The sequence below is a fragment of the Rhinoderma darwinii genome, chromosome 6, assembly GCF_050947455.1.
Source record: "Rhinoderma darwinii isolate aRhiDar2 chromosome 6, aRhiDar2.hap1, whole genome shotgun sequence".
Lineage (NCBI taxonomy): Eukaryota > Metazoa > Chordata > Amphibia > Anura > Rhinodermatidae > Rhinoderma > Rhinoderma darwinii.
The window spans coordinates 5114719-5135069 of record NC_134692.1 but is presented as its reverse complement, the minus strand read 5'-3'; the positions used below and the strand labels follow the sequence as shown (position 1 = coordinate 5135069).

At 52.1% G+C, this 20351-nt stretch overlaps 1 protein-coding gene across 3 annotated transcripts in view; it reads left to right on the top strand.

Moving 5' to 3' along the window:
* PTPN4 (protein tyrosine phosphatase non-receptor type 4) overlaps positions 1 to 20351 on the top strand; it is an 87582-nt gene that overhangs the window by 16972 nt on the left and 50259 nt on the right. For all 3 annotated transcript variants that reach the window (XM_075829062.1, XM_075829061.1, XM_075829063.1), the window contains exon 2: positions 11063 to 11217. In XM_075829062.1, coding sequence (XP_075685177.1) covers positions 11080 to 11217 — 138 coding nt within the window. In that variant the 5' untranslated portion in view covers positions 11063 to 11079. The remainder of the gene's footprint in view (positions 1 to 11062; positions 11218 to 20351) is intronic.

Sequence of the window (20351 nt, the reverse complement as noted above, 5' to 3'; positions counted from 1 at the left end):
CATAGTGTGACTGCTCTTACAGTAGAGGTTCTATAGTGTGACTGATCTTACAGTAGAGGTTCCATAGTGTGACTGCTCTTACAGTAGAGGCTCCATAGTGTGACTGCTTACAGTGAAGGTTCCATAGTGTGACTGTTCTTACAGTAGAGGCACCATAGTGTGACTGCTCTTACAGTAGAGGTTCCATAGTGTGACTGCTCTTACAGTAGATGTTCCATAGTGTGACTGCTCTTACAGTAGAGGTTCCATAGTGTGACCGCTCTTACAGTAGATGTTCCATAGTGTGACCGTTCTTACAGTAGAGGTTCCATAGTGTGACTGATCTTACAGTAGAGGTTCCATAGTGTGACTGCTCTTACAGTAGAGGTTCCATAGTGTGACTGCTCTTACAGTAGAGGTTCCATAGTGTGACTGCTCTTACAGTAGAGGTTCCATAGTGTGACTGCTCTTACAGTAGAGGTTCCATAGTGTGACTGCTCTTACAGTAGAGGTTCCATAGTGTGACTGCTCTTACAGTAGAGGCTCCATAGTGTGACTGCTCTTACAGTAGAGGTTCTATAGTGTGACTGCTCTTACAGTAGAGGTTCCATAGTGTGACTGCTCTTACAGTAGAGGTTCCATAGTGTGACTGCTCTTACAGTAGAGGCTCCATAGTGTGACTGCTCTTACAGTAGAGGCTCCATAGTGTGACTGCTCTTACAGTAGAGGTTCCATAGTGTGACTGCTCTTACAGTAGAGGGTCCATAGTGTGACTGCTCTTACAGTAGAGGTTCCATAGTGTGACTGCTCTTACAGTAGAGGTTCCATAGTGTGACTGCTCTTACAGTAGAGGGTCCATAGTGTGACTGCTCTTACAGTAGAGGTTCCATAGTGTGACTGCTCTTACAGTAGAGGTTCCATAGTGTGACTGCTCTTACAGTAGAGGTTCCATAGTGTGACTGCTCTTACAGTAGAGGTTCCATAGTGTCACTGCTCTTACAGTAGAGGCTCCATAGTGTGACTGTAGAGGTTCCATAGTGTGAATGCTCTTACAGTAGAGGTTCCATAGTGTGACTGCTCTTACAGTAGAGGTTCCATAGTGTGACTGCTCTTACAGTAGAGGTTTCATAGTGTGACTGCTCTTACAGTAGAGGTTCCATAGTGTGACTGCTCTTACAGTAGAGGTTCTATAGTGTGACTGCTCTTACAGTAGAGGTTCCATAGTGTAACTGCTCTTACAGTAGAGGTTCCATGGTGTGACTGCTCTTACAGTAGAGGTTCCATAGTGTGACTGCTCTTGCAGTAGAGGCTCTATAGTGTGACTGCTCTTACAGTAGAGGTTCCATAGTGTGACTGATCTTACAGTAGAGGTTCCATAGTGTGACTGCTCTTACAGTAGATGTTCCATAGTGTGACTGCTCTTACAGTAGAGGTTCCATAGTGTGACTGATCTTACAGTAGAGGTTCCATAGTGTGACTGTTCTTACAGTAGAGGTTCCATAGTGTGACTGATCTTACAGTAGAGGTTCCATAGTGTGACTGCTCTTACAGTAGATGTTCCATAGTGTGACTGCTCTTACAGTAGAGGTTCTATAGTGTGACTGATCTTACAGTAGAGGTTCCATAGTGTGACTGCTCTTACAGTAGAGGCTCCATAGTGTGACTGCTTACAGTGAAGGTTCCATAGTGTGACTGTTCTTACAGTAGAGGCACCATAGTGTGACTGCTCTTACAGTAGAGGTTCCATAGTGTGACTGCTCTTACAGTAGATGTTCCATAGTGTGACTGCTCTTACAGTAGAGGTTCCATAGTGTGACCGCTCTTACAGTAGATGTTCCATAGTGTGACCGTTCTTACAGTAGAGGTTCCATAGTGTGACTGATCTTACAGTAGAGGTTCCATAGTGTGACTGCTCTTACAGTAGAGGTTCCATAGTGTGACTGCTCTTACAGTAGAGGTTCCATAGTGTGACTGCTCTTACAGTAGAGGTTCCATAGTGTGACTGCTCTTACAGTAGAGGTTCCATAGTGTGACTGCTCTTACAGTAGAGGTTCCATAGTGTGACTGCTCTTACAGTAGAGGCTCCATAGTGTCACTGCTCTTACAGTAGAGGTTCTATAGTGTGACTGCTCTTACAGTAGAGGTTCCATAGTGTGACTGCTCTTACAGTAGAGGTTCCATAGTGTGACTGATCTTACAGTAGAGGTTCCATAGTGTGACTGCTCTTACAGTAGAGGTTCCATAGTGTGACTGCTCTTACAGTAGAGGTTCCATAGTGTGACTGCTCTTACAGTAGAGGTTCCATAGTGTGACTGCACTTACAGTAGAGGCTCCATAGTGTGACTGCTCTTACAGTAGAGGTTCCATAGTGTGACTGCACTTACAGTAGAGGCTCCATAGTGTGACTGCTCTTACAGTAGAGGCTCCATAGTGTGACTGCTCTTACAGTAGAGGTTCCATAGTGTGACTGCTCTTACAGTAGAGGTTCCATAGTGTGACTGCTCTTACAGTAGAGGTTCCATAGTGTGACTGCACTTACAGTAGAGGTTCCATAGTGTGACTGCTCTTACAGTAGAGGTTCCCTAGTGTGACTGCTCTTACTGTAAAGAATCCTTGTCTATGGTGTAGAATCCTTCTCTCCTCTGTAGTGGTCGCCCCCTTGCTATTTTTACAGTCCTGGGTATATATTTGAGATCTCTGTACTGTCCACTGATATAATATTTACACACTGCAGTCCAGCGGTTTCATTCATAACTCTGATTTCCAAGTCTCACACCGCTCTAGCTCTGCTATGTCTTACACCCAATCCTCTGCATGCGGTCTGACTATTGATTTGCGGAGGTAAAACTTTGTTCCCGTCATGTGCGTGTCATGATGCACCCCATGATCTTGTCTCCTTGGCAGCAGCTGCCTGGCGCTGTTTGCTAGATTTGCTACTTTACGGCGTATCCTCAGTAGCGACGCTGAGCGGAGTCTGTCACATGATCGCGCTGTTGTGGAAGGACTCCTTAGTAGGGAAATGTAAGAGGGTAGAGCCGGGCACCTATTTGCTAAGATGGAAGAATAGGTGTCCTGAAGATAACCATGAGCTGCTACAATGTAGGAACTTTACTGTAACAGTAACTGCAGGGGGACAGCGATGGAAACTATCAGGGCATGCTGGGAGTTGTAGTTCTGCAGCAGTTGGAGACCCTCTCTGTTATGTAATATACAGTCCTGGCGTATGGGGGGGCTCTCGACTACACATTTTGGGACAGTGGGCGGAGACATGCAGAATAGACCCATGATGCCCCTGTGGGTAACCACTATACAGCGCAGATACAACCTGGCAGTTCAGAGTCAGAGGAGGTGTTGGCATACGGGGTCTGCAGGGCACAGTCTCTGTTCTCACTCGTCTTAAAGGGACCTCGTATTCTGTCCGAGCAGCAGGGTGGAGTAACTTCTGCGGTGGAACATGAAGGTATCCGGTAGTTTCTAAGGTAACCTGCAGCTCAGGAATGTCGGCGCGTGTGAACTCCCATCCTCCATGCTGAGTGATGTGACTACAGCCGTGTCGTGTGCAATGGCTGCCGGCAGCGTGTTTGCACCTTCATGTCAGCGCTTTCTATTGTGTTACTTTGTTGCCGCTGCTCATTTCCAGAAATGTGAAAAAAGACCAAATCAAAATGACGACGACTTTTTTTTTTTAGGACAGACCATCTAGCGGCTCAGGATCACTGTGTATCTGTGTGTGATTGTTACATGAATGGAGACGGCGAGAACGCAAATCTAGGTCACTGGGTTATCACAGAAGAGTCGGTGGATCTGGACATCTGCTCCGTCACGTGGCCCGGTTTACATATGGCCGCACTCAGCGTTTCTCCGCATTCATACAATTCACATTCCAGCTCATTCGTTTTTGTTCTACTGGCCCACATTCATTATGAGGGTCGGATCGCTGGCGACCAGTATGGCGCTGTGTATACAAGATGTGCGCCGTGTTTGGAATAAGGTCGTATTTGAATTTAGCGCCAGTGATTATATCCCGTCATATATCAGTCAGGACAGAACAGGCAACGCACGGCAGGTACGAGGGGTGGGAATATTTCCTGCAGAATAATAACGGAAATGTGAAATAAAGTGAAATCGCCGTCCGTTGTTCACCATCTCAGACCGGACACGTCTCCGGGATAGAAAGCGATGCACGTTCATGCGCCCCGGCAGACGTTTCAGCGAGGAATCTCCTTTGTATGAATGTTGCCTTAGGGTAAGTTCACACATAGCGTAAATATTGCGACATTTCTGCAATGGATTTCATTGCGTAAAATTCGCAGCGTATTACAGTTGCAGCAGAGCTGATGAGATTTGAACAATTCTCATCCACGCTGCGTAAAAAAAAAACACAAAAAAAGTTCACAAATTGACCTGCAATGCGTTTTTTTAATATCCGCAGCATGTCAATTTATGTGTCGGAATTGCTGCTTTTCTGTTGCATCCAATTAATGGGAAGGTAAAGCCCACAAACAAATAGCAGATGTTGCCATTTTTGCGGCGGAAAAGCGATGATTCTGCTGAAAAAAATCAAAACTCTGGAAAAAATGTACCATACTAACCCCGATCTCTGTGTCCAGGCCGGCCTCCAGGGATCCCGTTTCATCTCATGTGACCATTGCAGCCAATCCCAGACTGCAGCGGTCACATGGGGTAAAACGTCATCCCAGGAGGTCAGGGATTCATCACCATGACGATGGGTTAGTATGTTTTTCTTTTTTTTTTCTTTTTTAACCTGCTGTTTTCCGCAGCGGACGTTCCGACTGAAAAACGGCACCACTATTTGGCACAATTTTTCGGCTGGAATTCCCTGAGGGGAACAGGCCAGATATGCTGTGTACTTTTGTGAACCTACCTGAACTGTGACGACTCTTGTCGTCTTTGATGGATCCTTTAACCAAGTCTAAGGAACCTCTGTTATATAAATATTGGGGTACCCAACAAAAGAGGATAAATCTCTGCCGTACGGGCCTCATGCACATGACCTTAGCACGACAAGGTTTTGTATGGAGGTGCACGGGGCTCTGCTGTACCTCTGTATGACTCCGGACTTAATATGGAGGCACGTAGAGGTTTTTTGTCTGTAGAATTCCTCACAAATCCGTGCTAAGAAAACACATCCATACGTTCAGCACCAGAAGTGTTCATGAGCCGATAACAGGCAAAACGCCAGGGAGATCTGACAAATATGTATGAGGGGACTCCTAACCTATAAACTGATGGCGTATTGCTAGGATATGCCGTTACTTTATGATCGGTGGGGGGTCCCCTCTGATCCGGAGGATGAAGGGGCTGCTTTAGCCCTGTTTTCCCTGCACAGCGGCGCCCGGCCACACACTAGAGAACAGCAGCGTCACCCGATTCAAGTGAATGTGGCCAGGAGCGTCGCTGCAGCACCTTCATTCTCAGCAGTAGTGGGGGTCCCGGAGGACAGACCCCCACCCCTATATCCTGGGGATATGCCGTCACTTGATATGATGGGAATAACCCTTTAATCCAATAAAATTCGGATTATCCAGCAAACCTGAATCATACTATAATACCTGCCTACAGAGCACATCCATTTCTTCCATTGGGGTTCACACTTTAGGGGGTGTTGAAGCGCTGAGGCGGATATTACGGAGGTTGTGAACGCTCTGTGTATGGGAGGCACGTGTCAGACTATCGGAGATTCCGGTAATCCAGCATAGGACCACTGTCTCATCTGGGTGATCAGGATCTCTGGCACCAGACCAACAAACTTTTAGGGTGTGTTCACCCAGTGCAGTCATATTGTGTTTTTTGAAAGTATCGCGGCCAAACGTCACAGTTTCGGGGCAATTCTGAAAAAAATGTGCCAGAAAAACTTGTGAACAAACAGTTACAGCTTTATATGAAGCTCCTCCCAGTCCAACATGGAAACCTGCGCACAAAAAGAAGAGCGCAGCGGCCGGAATAAAGATGAGGAATGCGACTTTACCACAAGACCTGCATCTAGGAGGCCGACGCTTCATCACGGCGGTTGTCACCCAGCTTTCCAAGAGTCCTGAGTAGAAAACCTCCCCAATATCCAGTGATGTATAACCGTGCAAAGACGTGGCCAATTTGCCTTTCAGGAGCGTGGGAAAGCTGAGTGACGTCATATTCATGATCTGTCCCAGTAACAAATATAACCCAGTCCTGACTGAAGAGGGAGCCCCCGGGACTGACGTGTCGCGGGGATCAGAGGGGCTTCTTGTATTGTGGTTTTAAGATTCATCATTTCAACTCCGGGAATTCATAAGATAATGATGAGAGAGAATTCCTCTAAAAAATAAAAGTTCCCAAATCTCTGTCCTCGTCTGTCAAATTGTTAAATGTTGTGTTTATATATTGATTTGCTGCAGCAAAAGCCGGGTCACTAGACGTTGCTGCCTTCACACCTCCCCCATCTCCCAGCTTTCCCAGAACCCTGAATGGCATTAATACCATATCCAGGGATACATCCTGTCTATCTGCTTGTTTTTCATAACTCGGCAGATTGCCATTCAGGGCTCTAGGAAAGCTGGATAACGACCACTCCTGTGGGAGTTAAAAGGTGACCATGTTGGCAGTGGCCCGAATGACTCAAAACGAAGGAAAGACTTGGAGTTGTCCCAAGATTAATATTTAGATAAATGTGATCACTGGGACCCCCACCGATCACTAGTACTGGTGGGCCTGTACCCCCCCCCCCCACGCCTCCCGTTCCTCATCACTGCACCCTCTGCAGGAGGAAAACATTGAATGGAGCGGCAGTCGAGCGTGCGCCTGCGCTCCATCCAATATCTATGGAGCTGACGGAAACATCCGGGCGCTGCGCTCTGCTGTCTCCATCCGTCCCAGAGACTTTTAATGGAGTGGCGCAGCGCAGGCTCCAACTCTGCTGCATTCAAAGTTCTCACTGCGGGGGTGCAGTAAGGCCTCATGCACACAAACGTATTTTTGCCGCTGCAACTCACCCGCAAATCTGCAGATGAATTGCGGTCCCATTCATTTCAATGGGCCCATGCAGAAGACTGGTTTACACGGTCCGTGCATTGCCCAGGAGTCTGGACCGCAAAAAGGTCGGCCGTGTCTTATTACGTTGAAATTAATACGGCCATGTGCACGGCCCGTGATTTGCGGGCGGCCGCGGGTGACACCACTACAGTCGTGTGCATGAGGCCTAAGAGGCATTGAAAAAATGCAGTTTTTAGCTCAACTATTATGTATGAATATACCCTAACACTAGTAATGGCAGTTTTGACCGCGTGGCACACTAATGGCCCGTGTAAATCCACTTATTACCCGCGTTCTGCGTGGCAAATTCCATATGGGGCTTTGTGATGTGGTGTCTAGTTGTGCGGCTTGTATTGCATATTTCAAACTACACTACAGACACAGTGCTGCTTGTACGGGCACCCCTACATCTATTGGGGATGTCTTATACAGTCCCCCTCACAGCGCTGGATGAGTGTGCGCTGCCGTCAGGTCATGGTCGGGATCTCCCGGTTGTTGATGGGTGTGAATGGCGCGTCTGTCGCTTCCCTGATTCATAATGTGCACACAGCGAGCAATTGACCAGCGTTCCCTCATCCGTTATCGGTTTGAGCAATGCCCACTGTAGCAGTGCCGCCATGCTCTTATGCCCAGGTTTGGGTGGGCAGCTGGGGGTCCTGTTTGTGGTGTGCATAGTGCCGGCCCCTCCGGTGTGTTGTTGAGGGGCCACATTCTATAGATGACTGTAACCGCTGGGTAATAATACAGGCAACAAATTCCACATCCAATCATGTAATAGGAGATAGTCTGGTGGGAGTTTGACCTCCAGGGCCCCCACTGATCTCTAGAAGCAGGGGCCCCAGCGCTCTGTAAACTACAGTAATGCCTTCTGCTTCTCTCACTCTGCACCGTGTAATAAACCGCATCTCAAACCCATTATCTTGTATGTATTTTAGTACCAGACACAGAGGCCGGAGATAAGCAGCGCCCTTTGTTCTAGACCTCAATGGGACCCCCAGAGATCAACCCGACACTAATCGGACATGGATGAGATCTCCTATCTATATACCATCAATGTTAGTGGTCGGAGGACCCCTTTAGGTGATCCTGTGATATGTTCTGCTGTGTATAATACGGATGTCGCTGCGGAGCTGGCAGGTGATTTTACTGCTTCAGCGCTCCTATAATCACATCACCAATCTCATCACATCTCCGTTCTGCTTTCTGCCCATCAATCATCTGTGAATTTCACTCCTCGATCCGGGGGAGCCGTGTCAGGCCATCGACTCATTAAAGTTTTATTAAACCTCCCACTGGTTATCATTTCAGGCCCGCGCCGGCGTCTTCCCATCCGCGTAGCAGAGCTGATGTAGTGTTTGCACACACAAATATGGTTTTCTTCTGCGTTCCCTAAATCCAATGCATAAATCTGTATCATTAACCAGTCCGTGCCGGCGTCCCCCGGGGAAGATGAATTCTGGATACAGATCATAGTATTTCTAAGAACTTAACCTTTCCATTCATACGGAAATTATTATTCAAGTTTTGCGGTTGCAGTTGAATCGTTGCTTTCTGATTGTCACTTCACTTCCAGTGTGTGTCGTTCATCCTGATCTTCCTGGTGCTGGTATAAAATTCCAGGGATACAGTAAAGACTGACACTTGCCCAGGCACAGCAGTAGGAACAAGCGCTAAATGTATAATAGTGGTCTACAAGCGGCATCTGACGGGCTACAAGTTGTAGATTGTCATACCATTCAGGTAGTGGCGGGCACAGACCGCCAAGGGCCCCTGTGCAATGTGGGCCCCTCGTTCTTCAAAAGTTACAGATAGAGGGGATCCGAGACTGACTCAAGCAGAACTTGCCTCTTGTAATAAAATGTCCTGTCTGAAGGTTCATCTTATTTTGGACATCGTGATAAGTCATTTTCTAATATAAACGTTGTTTCTACTTTGTACCGTTCCCCAGTTCTGTGGAGGAAGCCTGCAGTGTAAAGGATGGAGGTTTGCCTTCAGATCATATGTATATATGTTATATTTGTGGGTATGCATGTAAGTTTAATAGGGAACAGAGGTAAATTGGACCCAGGTTGTAGACATGACAACCAGTAGGTCGTCCGCCATTCTTTACACTGCATTTAGGGAACTGGAAAATGCAGCAAAATAAGTCATGTTTATATTACAATGTGACTTTTTTTTTTTTTACGGCTTTATATAAAGAAATATGTAGAGATAAAGATATCATTAAAACCCGGAAGACCGGACATTGTAGAGGAACATTGGTCACCAGGAGGAGGCGCCATCTTGGATGCGTGTAAAAATAATATAATACTGTAGTTATTACAGACGGTGAAGGGTCCTGGAGAGCCCGTCTGGCCTGCGGTTTCCTCCGCTGTAGCAGTGTGATGTGTTGCAGGAAGTCTGATTGCAGACAGTGTTGACATTAGCACTGATAAGCGGCTGTACGCCGCCCCTCCTTAAAGGAAACATCCCATCTTCTCCTCACTAAGGAAGTCGTTCAACTTCACTTTTTATCCTTCCAAACCGCGGGGCAGACCAGATAAGGAGCGGCGGTTACATAATGTTGTTTTGACTGCGTTTCTACAACTTTCTGACCCGGAACATGCAGCCCCCTCCGTGTAGACCAGGCGGTAACATGCGCTATATGGAGCCTGAAGTAAGTGCGTTACTTATATTCCCCTATAGAAGAGCTCGGCGTGAGGGTGCGCGGTGCCTGTTATACTCCTGGCCTGCGATATAAGAAATACCCTGCAAATATTATGTCGAATTTGTCCGGCTCTGTTCACACTTTGCCTTTTGATGCAGGTTTCAGTTATACTTCCCCTCCCTTTAGACTCCAGTCCTGCTTTTTGGGGCCAGGGACTGCTGTATATCGTGACGGAATATGTTGGTACTATATACTGTATATTGATAATCATATATTTGCGCTACGCTATTCAGACGGAAAAAAAACTACGGTCACCTGTCAACACAGAACAAACATGAGTGAAGGCAGCCTGACATACAGGTACACATATATATGATTATCTATATACAGTATATAGTACCAACATATTCCGTAGCGTTCTACAGCAGTCCCTGTCCCCAAAAAGCAGGACAGGAGCCTAAAGGGAGAGGACGTCTAACTGAAACCTGTATCAAAAGTTAGTGTGTGAACTGAGACGATCTCCAGCTACACATCCGGGCCCCTGGAAAGCCCCTATATACAATGGGCCCCTGAGGGCCCCTATATACAAAGGCCCGCCCCTTGTAATTGTATTGTAATCTGTGTTTGTACACACAGGACACATCATCAATAAGATCTTATAGGTTATTTGTAAATCATCCCATAAGAAATAGACCCGAGTGGCCACATGGGACTGTCGTCTGGAACTATAGGGGCTCATGTTGCGGATTTTCGGTGCCGATTCCACGCGGAAAATGGTCGATAATTTACCGAACAATGCTGCTGATCAGGTTTTCAAAACTCCATCCAAACACGAGGAAAAAATCATCACGACATTCAGGGCACGCGGCAGACGTCACAGACTCTCGCTGCTATACTGTATAGAAGTATTAATATAGCGCTGAGCTGTGACGCACGAGGGACGTGAAATCTGCCAACTTGTGAGGTTGTGTAGTTATCGTGTCCCTGCAGACGACGCAAACCTCTCACGGTGACGCAAACGATTCCGTTTTCTTATTGATTTAAGACCCCGGTCACACCGGATTTGTGCGTCAAACCTTCCCACTGCCGTTCTGAGGATTGTTGGTTGGATTGGTTTCACTGTTGTCTATGTAAAAATAAAAAAGAATAATAGTAAAAAAGTGTGTATTTGACTTTGGCGCAGCTGACGAGCATCCCAAACGTTGAGAGTGCGACTGACTTGCGTTGCTGCATAACAGCAGTTTTCGTGTCGTGATGTTGCAGACGTGCCCCCCGGCGCTTTGCCTCGTAGCCGCCCCCGTCCCATTCACACGATCCATTGCGGGTGACCGGATGTCGTGGTCGTGGTAAATCCGCGGTGTTGGAGGCTTTTGTGTCTTACGTCTTTTCTCCTCCTTCTCTTCCCAGACTTTGTGTGGACAGTAATGAGCGCACGTTTCCGATTGCCTGCCGGCAGAACCTACAATGTACGAGCATCGGAGCAGGCCCGAGACAGACAGAGCACAGAGGTGCTGTGCAATATTCTCCTTCTGGATAACAGTGTGCAAGCTTTCCGTGTAAATGTAAGTAACCGCCCCTGAATTGTACGTAGTCCCATCCCCGTATATATCCGTAGCTGTATACGGCTGGAGGACGGTCTATACGGCATGCGTGGCACCGTCGCTAACAGGGTCGTCCAGTCTTCTGGATATAAAGCCTTATCAATGGATCATGAAAAGTTCTGGAACTTTCTAATAGACTTTGTGTTTAAATTCTTTACCATATTCAAGATCTCTGCTTGCTGTCAGTGAACCTTCGGCATTCCCAATTGCACCTAGAGATTGAATACCCATCCTAGTCCTGCTGGCACAGCTGAGGGCTTATTAGTTGTTACAATGTTTCAGTCACAGCAATCCTCGGTGAACTAAACACAGCAATGGCTCGATATTTACCCGCTGACCTTTTACTCCTTTTAGCTCTACATGGTAATAAACCCATCAGCTGTGTGAGCAGAACTAGGTATGATGGGGGTTTTCAGCCTCTAAACAATGTTTCAGTGCACTGACAGCAAACAGAGATCTTGGAAATAAATTTAAACACAAAGTCAAGGGCCTGTTCACATCAGCGTTGGCTTTCCGGTGAGCGGTTCCGTCGCAGTCGACTACGCTATTGATTCCGTCGAAAAAACGGAAACCTGCCGGAATGGTGACGAAAGGAAACCATTAGCAATGTTTGATATCAATGGTGACGAAAACGGATGATAAGGTTTCTGTTTGCCTTTCCGTTGAGGGGTTCACCCGAGGGAAACCTCAGACAGAACCCCTCAACGGAAATGTGAACAGGCCCCTAGAAAGTTGCAGAACTTTTCATGATACCAGGATTTACAGAAGACTGAAGCCTCCTCTGAGGTTTGGTTTTTACGTGGTTTTATATTGGACATTTTACGGCGTCTCACATCGCTCAGTACTCACTCGGCAGACGTTTGGTGCGGGGCCTCCGTCTCCCGCTGAACGTCTACCATTTGTTTTGTCTCTTTTGAGCCGGAACCAAAGCAAAAAGATCACCAAGTGCGGGGGCAGCGTGGTGTGTGCGTGTAAGGACCGCTGTGGGTTAGGGCCTGTTCACACCAGCGTTGGCTTTCCGTTCCGGGGTTCCGTCAGGTGAAACCCGCAACGGAAAGTCAAACTGAAACCACAGCCATCGATCTATTGATATCAATGGTGACGGAAACATTGCTAATTGCTTCTGTGCGTCACCATTCCGGCAGGTTTCCGTTTTTCCGACGGAATCAATAGCGCAGTCGACCAGCACAATTGTTCCCACTCTGCAATACGTCTGACATCGCTTGTTTGTGTTTCATCGTTTTCTTCAGTGTATTCATATGAGGACTTGCTTTTTGCAGGAGGAGTTGTAGGACTATTTTCAGGGAAAATTAATCCAGCAAAAAAAACCCCAACGTTTCATTCACCGATTATCAGACGCGCTTTTTACAATTTATAACGGATATGAGGATACCAACTTGCATGAAGGCAGAAGACATGGACGGGGAGCTGAGGTGGGGGCAGAAGACGGGGAGCTGAGGTGGGGGCAGAAGACATGGACAGGGAGCTGAGGTGGGGGCAGAAGACATGGACGGGGAGCTGAGGTGGGGGCAGAAGACATGGACGGGGAGCTGAGGTGGGGGCAAAAGACGGGGAGCTGAGGTGGGGGCAGAAGACATGGACAGGGAGCTGAGGTGGGGGCAGAAGACATGGACGGGGAGCTGAGGTGGGGGCAAAAGACGGGGAGCTGAGGTGGGGGCAGAAGACATGGACGGGGAGCTGAGGTGGGGGCAGAAGACATGGACGGGGAGCTGAGGTGGGGGCAGAAGACATGGACGGGGAGCTGAGGTGGGGGCAAAAGACGGGGAGCTGAGGTGGGGGCAGAAGACATGGACAGGAAGCTGAGGTGGGGGCAGAAGACATGGACGGGGAGCTGAGGTGGGGGCAGAAGACGGGGAGCTGAGGTGGGGGCAGAAGACATGGACGGGGAGCTGAGGTGGGGGCAGAAGACATGGACGGGGAGCTGAGGTGGGGGCAAAAGACGGGGAGCTGAGGTGGGGGCAGAAGACATGGACAGGGAGCTGAGGTGGGGGCAGAAGACATGGACGGGGAGCTGAGGTGGGGGCAGAAGACATGGACGGGGAGCTGAGGTGGGGGCAGAAGACATGGACGGGGAGCTGAGGTGGGGGCAGAAGACATGGACGGGGAGCTGAGGTGGGGGCAGAAGACATGGACGGGGAGCTGAGGTGGGGGCAAAAGACGGGGAGCTGAGGTGGGGGCAGAAGACATGGACAGGGAGCTGAGGTGGGGGCAGAAGACATGGACGGGGAGCTGAGGTGGGGGCAGAAGACATGGACGGGGAGCTGAGGTGGGGGCAGAAGACCTGGACGGGGAGCTGAGGTGGGGGCAGAAGACATGGACGGGGAGCTGAGGTGGGGGCAGAAGACGGGGAGCTGAGGTGGGGGCAGAAGACCTGGACGGGGAGCTGAGGTCGGGGCAGAAGACCTGGACGGGGAGCTGAAGTGGGGGCAGAAGACGGGGAGCTGAGGTGGGGGCAGAAGACATGGACGGGGAGCTGAGGTGGGGGCAAAAGACGGGGAGCTGAGGTGGGGGCAAAAGACGGTGAGCTGAGGTGGGGGCAGAAGACCTGGACGGGGAGCTGAGGTGGGGGCAAAAGACGGGGAGCTGAGGTGGGGGCAAAAGACGGGGAGCTGAGGTGGGGGCAAAAGACGGGGAGCTGAGGTGGGGGCAAAAGACGGGGAGCTGAGGTGGGGGCAAAAGACAGGGAGCTGAGGTGGGGGCAGAAGACCTGGACGGGGAGCTGAGGTGGGGGCAGAAGACTTGGACGGGGAGCTGAGGTGGGGGCAGAAGACCTGGACGGGGAGCTGAGGTGGGGGCAGAAGACCTGGACGGGGAGCTGAGGTGGGGGCAGAAGACATGGACGGGGAGCTGAGGTGGGGGCAGAAGACCTGGACGGGGAGCTGAGGTGGGGGCAGAAGACCTGGACGGGGAGCTGAGGTGGGGGCAGAAGACTTGGACGGGGAGCTGAGGTGGGGGCAGAAGACTTGGACGGGGAGCTGAGGTGGGGGCAGAAGACATGGACGGGGAGCTGAGGTGGGGGCAGAAGACCTGGACGGGGAGCTGAGGTGGGGGCAGAAGACATGGACGGGGAGCTGAGGTGGGGGCAGAAGACATGGACGGGGAGCTGAGGTGGGGGCAGAAGACGGGGAGCTGAAGTGGGGGCAGAACACATGGACGGGGAGCTGAGGTGGGGGCAAAAGACGGGGAGCTGAGGTGGGGGCAAAAGACGGGGAGCTGAGGTGGGGGCAAAAGACGGGGAGCTGAGGTGGGGGCAGAAGACCTGGACGGGGAGCTGAGGTGGGGGCAGAAGACTTGGACGGGGAGCTGAGGTGGGGGCAGAAGACTTGGACGGGGAGCTGAGGTGGGGGCAGAAGACATGGACGGGGAGCTGAGGTGGGGGCAGAAGACATGGACGGGGAGCTGAGGTGGGGGCAGAAGACATGGACGGGGAGCTTAGGTGGGGGCAGAAGACGGGGAGCTGAGGTGGGGGCAGAAGACGGGGAGCTGAGGTGGGGGCAGAAGACGGGGAGCTGAGGTGGGGGCAAAAGACGGGGAGCTGAGGTGGGGGCAAAAGACGGGGAGCTGAGGTGGGGGCAGAAGACCTGGACGGGGAGCTGAGGTGGGGGCAGAAGACTTGGACGGGGAGCTGAGGTGGGGGCAGAAGACATGGACGGGGAGCTGAGGTGGGGGCAAAAGACGGGGAGCTGAGGTGGGGGCAAAAGACGGGGAGCTGAGGTGGGGGCAAAAGACGGGGAGCTGAGGTGGGGGCAAAAGACGGGGAGCTGAGGTGGGGGCAAAAGACGGGGAGCTGAGGTGGGGGCAGAAGACATGGACGGGGAGCTGAGGTGGGGGCAGAAGACATGGATGGGGAGCTGAGGTGGGGGCAAAAGACGGGGAGCTGAGGTGGGGGCAAAAGACGGGGAGCTGAGGTGGGGGCAAAAGACGGGGAGCTGAGGTGGGGGCAGAAGACCTGGACGGGGAGCTGAGGTGGGGGCAGAAGACCTGGACGGGGAGCTGAGGTGGGGGCAGAAGACCTGGACGGGGAGCTGAGGTGGGGGCAGAAGACCTGGACGGGGAGCTGAGGTGGGGGCAGAAGACATGGACGGGGAGCTGAGGTGGGGGCAGAAGACCTGGACGGGGAGCTGAGGTGGGGGCAGAAGACTTGGACGGGGAGCTGAGGTGGGGGCAGAAGACTTGGACGGGGAGCTGAGGTGGGGGCAGAAGACATGGACGGGGAGCTGAGGTGGGGGCAGAAGACATGGACGGGGAGCAGAGGTGGGGGCAGAAGACATGGACGGGGAGCTGAGGTGGGGGCAGAAGACGGGGAGCTGAGGTGGGGGCAGAAGACGGGGAGCTGAGGTGGGGGCAGAAGACATGGACGGGGAGCTGAGGTGGGGGCAGAAGACGGAGAGCTGAGGTGGGGGCAAAAGACGGGGAGCTGAGGTGGGGGCAGAAGACATGGACGGGGAGCTGAGGTGGGGGCAGAAGACGGGGAGCTGAGGTGGGGGCAGAAGACGGGGAGCTGAGGTGGGGGCAGAACACATGGACGGGGAGCTGAGGTGGGGGCAAAAGACGGGGAGCTGAGGTGGGGGCAAAAGACGGGGAGCTGAGGTGGGGGCAAAAGACGGGGAGCTGAGGTGGGGGCAGAAGACCTGGACGGGGAGCTGAGGTGGGGGCAGAAGACTTGGACGGGGAGCTGAGGTGGGGGCAGAAGACTTGGACGGGGAGCTGAGGTGGGGGCAGAAGACCTGGACGGGGAGCTGAGGTGGGGGCAGAAGACATGGACGGGGAGCTGAGGTGGGGGCAGAAGACATGGACGGGGAGCTGAGGTGGGGGCAGAAGACATGGACGGGGAGCTTAGGTGGGGGCAGAAGACGGGGAGCTGAGGTGGGGGCAGAAGACGGGGAGCTGAGGTGGGGGCAGAAGACGGGGAGCTGAGGTGGGGGCAAAAGACGGGGAGCTGAGGTGGGGGCAAAAGACGGGGAGCTGAGGTGGGGGCAGAAGACCTGGACGGGGAGCTGAGGTGGGGGCAGAAGACTTGGACGGGGAGCTGAGGTGGGGGCAGAAGACATGGACGGGGAGCTGAGGTGGGGGCAAAAGACGGGGAGCTGAGGTGGGGGCAAAAGACGGGGAGCTGAGGTGGGGGCAAAAGACGGGGAGCTGAGGTGGGGGCAAAAGACGGGGAGCTGAGGTGGGGGCAGAAGACATGGACGGGGAGCTGAGGTGGGGGCAGAAGACATGGATGGGGAGCTGAGGTGGGGGCAAAAGACGGGGAGCTGAGGTGGGGGCAAAAGACGGGGAGCTGAGGTGGGGGCAAAAGACGGGGAGCTGAGGTGGGGGCAGAAGACCTGGACGGGGAGCTGAGGTGGGGGCAGAAGACCTGGACGGGGAGCTGAGGTGGGGGCAGAAGACCTGGACGGGGAGCTGAGGTGGGGGCAGAAGACCTGGACGGGGAGCTGAGGTGGGGGCAGAAGACTTGGACGGGGAGCTGAGGTGGGGGCAGAAGACTTGGACGGGGAGCTGAGGTGGGGGCAGAAGACATGGACGGGGAGCTGAGGTGGGGGCAGAAGACATGGACGGGGAGCAGAGGTGGGGGCAGAAGACATGGACGGGGAGCAGAGGTGGGGGCAGAAGACGGGGAGCTGAGGTGGGGGCAGAAGACGGGGAGCTGAGGTGGGGGCAGAAGACATGGACGGGGAGCTGAGGTGGGGGCAGAAGACGGAGAGCTGAGGTGGGGGCAAAAGACGGGGAGCTGAGGTGGGGGCAGAAGACATGGACGGGGAGCTGAGGTGGGGGCAGAAGACCTGGACGGGGAGCTGAGGTGGGGGCAGAAGACCTGGACGGGGAGCTGAGATGGGGGCAGAAGACTTGGACGGGGAGCTGAGGTGGGGGCAGAAGACTTGGACGGGGAGCTGAGGTGGGGGCAGAAGACCTGGACGGGGAGCTGAGGTGGGGGCAGAAGACCTGGACGGGGAGCTGAGGTGGGGGCAGAAGACGGGGAGCTGAGGTGGGGGCAAAAGACGGGGAGCTGACGTGGGGGCAAAAGACGGGGAGCTGAGGTGGGGGCAGAAGACCTGGACGGGGAGCTGAGGTGGGGGCAGAAAACTTGGACGGGGAGCTGAGGTGGGGGCAGAAGTCCTGGACGGGGAGCTGAGGTGGGGGCAGAAGACATGGACGGGGAGCTTAGGTGGGGGCAGAAGACCTGGACGGGGAGCTGAGGTGGGGGCAGAAGACATGGACGGGGAGCTTAGGTGGGGGCAGAAGACATGGACGGGGAGCTGAGGTGGGGGCAGAAGACGGGGAGCTGAGGTGGGGGCAGAAGACGGGGAGCTGAGGTGGGGGCAAAAGACGGGGAGCTGAGGTGGGGGCAAAAGACGGGGAGCTGAGGTGGGGGCAGAAGACCTGGACGGGGAGCTGAGGTGGGGGCAGAAGACTTGGACGGGGAGCTGAGGTGGGGGCAGAAGACCTGGACGGGGAGCTGAGGTGGGAGCAGAAGACCTGGACGGGGAGCTGAGGTGGGGGCAGAAGACGGGGAGCTGAGGTGGGGGCAGAAGACATGGACGGGGAGCTGAGGTGGGGGCAGAAGACATGGACGGGGAGCTGAGGTGGGGGCAGAAGACATGGACGGGGAGCTGAGGTGGGGGCAGAAGACATGGACGGGGAGCTGAGGTGGGGGGAAAAGACGGGGAGCTGAGGTGGGGGCAAAAGACGGGGAGCTGAGGTGGGGGCAGAAGACCTGGACGGGGAGCTGAGGTGGGGGCAGAAGACATGGACGGGGAGCTGAGGTGGGGGCAGAAGACATGGACGGGGAGCTGAGGTGGGGGCAGAAGACCTGGACGGGGAGCTGAGGTGGGGGCAGAAGACCTGGACGGGGAGCTGAGGTGGGGGCAGAAGACCTGGACGGGGAGCTGAGGTGGGGGCAGAAGACATGGACGGGGAGCTGAGGTGGGGGCAGAAGACCTGGACGGGGAGCTGAGGTGGGGGCAGAAGACATGGACGGGGAGCTGAGGTGGGGGCAGAGCACATGAGGGGATGCAGCTGCTGACCTGGATACAGAGAACTGACCGACACGCGTGTCCAAAAGATGCCGGGGGCCATGTTGTCGGATGGGGGTCTCTGGTTTCCCATCTCATGAATATTGAGGAGATTGAGAGACTAAAACCGTCCATGACCTTCTACTCATCTCCTGAAATATGTGTCTCCCTGGCTCTGAGTAACTGATCCCGTCTGAGGAACGAAGATCCTTGTGAACATGTCCGCGGCTCGGGGGACATTAGAATAAGAAGCGGCTGCGTTTACTTTTAGGGCCTCTTCACACAGAGTTTTTTTGCAGGCAGAAAATTCTGCCTGGAAAAATCAGCTCGTGTTTTTTGAAGTGGTTTTGCACCACACACGTTTTTTGACGCGATTTTTGAGGCTTTTTTTTTTTTAGCTATGTATTCAACAGAAAGATGGAAAAACCGTGAGCATTGAGCGTGTCAAAAATCGCGGTAAAAAAAGTGTTTATTTCCGTCTCCCATTGAATTCAATGGGCTTCATGAGGCGGAAAACGCCTCAAGATAGGTCATGTCGCCTCTTTTTTCTGCGAGTGTTTTTTTGCTCGCGGTAAAAAAATGGCTCCACCTCCCATTGAAATCAATAGGAGTCAATTTCGGCCGTTTTTTTGCGCGTTTTTTGCTGCGGTTTCCATGGCAAAAATCTGTGTGAACAGGGCCTAATAGAGCATTTACCGAGCTGTTTCTGGGGTACGGCCGCCATTACAGCTCCTTCATGGGTAGTCACCCGGTTTTCTGCATTGCAATATTGCACGTCCACATTGCTTCACTATTTATTCAGGTCTCCATTTACGGCAGAAAGATTCTACATAATTTGCCACCTCCGGGTGATTTTTACTTGCTATTTATTGTCTTCAATGACGGCTGCTTCATTAGGTCACAACTATAATCAGTGACTCAAGTTGAACTGCATTGTCCATTGGAGTCTGCGGTAGTCTGAAATCCACTTCCTGTCTCATCTGAGTCTCAGACTGCTGCTCACCACCTCCCTCATGCTTTACACTGTAGTTCTGCTCCATCAGGACTCAACTATGATCAGTGACTCCAACTTAGCTGCATTGTCTATTGGTGTTTGCGGTAGTCTGAAATCTCCTGACTCATCAGAGGCTCTTTTAGGATTGACTGCTGTGTATAAGAAGTTGATTGTCATTACAGCAAGGACAGAATGATTATGAACTAGAAGAAGCGAGAGACAGAGGATTTAATAGGAAACTGCTGCACATAAACCGAGAGGTAGATGTAGCTACTTACCTGCAAATGCTGATGCTGCTGCAGAATCAACTGTAGCCTCTGGTGCCGATGTGTCCTCGCTCGTCCGACACGATGCAGGACCTGTGAGTGACGTCACAGCGTGATCTGGCAGAAGCTGGGCGTTGTGAAGAGAAGTGGATGATACTTCTCGTCAGAACGCCCAGCTAGTAAAAGTATTAAACCCCCCCCCTATGTACGCACATAATACACGCCCAGTTGGACTTTTACTTTTAAACACGCCCACTTGGACTTTTACTTTTAAACACGCCCAGTTGGACTTTTGCAAGCCTCATTTGCATAACTACAAAAATGGTCATAACTTGGCCAAAAATGCTCGTTTTTTAAAAATAAAAACGTTACTGTAATCTACATTGCAGCGCCGATCACATGCAATAGCAGATAGGGGCTGCAAAATCTGGTGACAGAGCCTCTTTAAATGAGATCATTCCGAGCCAGGAAGGTGCATGGACGATACAAAATAAAACGTATGCCTGAGATCGGGCACAACTCTCGTCTGCCACGCGGGCGGCCCGGGCTCAACTCCCGTCCAATGTGACACGGCAAAATGTAACAAAGGTCGACATAATGAAGAAGTTGCTAAAGAAATGGCTACAAATATAAATAAAGCGACGCTGCAGAATCAGAACAGAATGTGTGAGCGGGACCTCGAAAGCAACATGAAGAACAGACATTGCAGTGTGATGATGATGATGATGATGGTGATGATGATAATGGTGATGATGATGATGATGATGATGATTCCTGATTAACAAACAATTCTATAAAGAT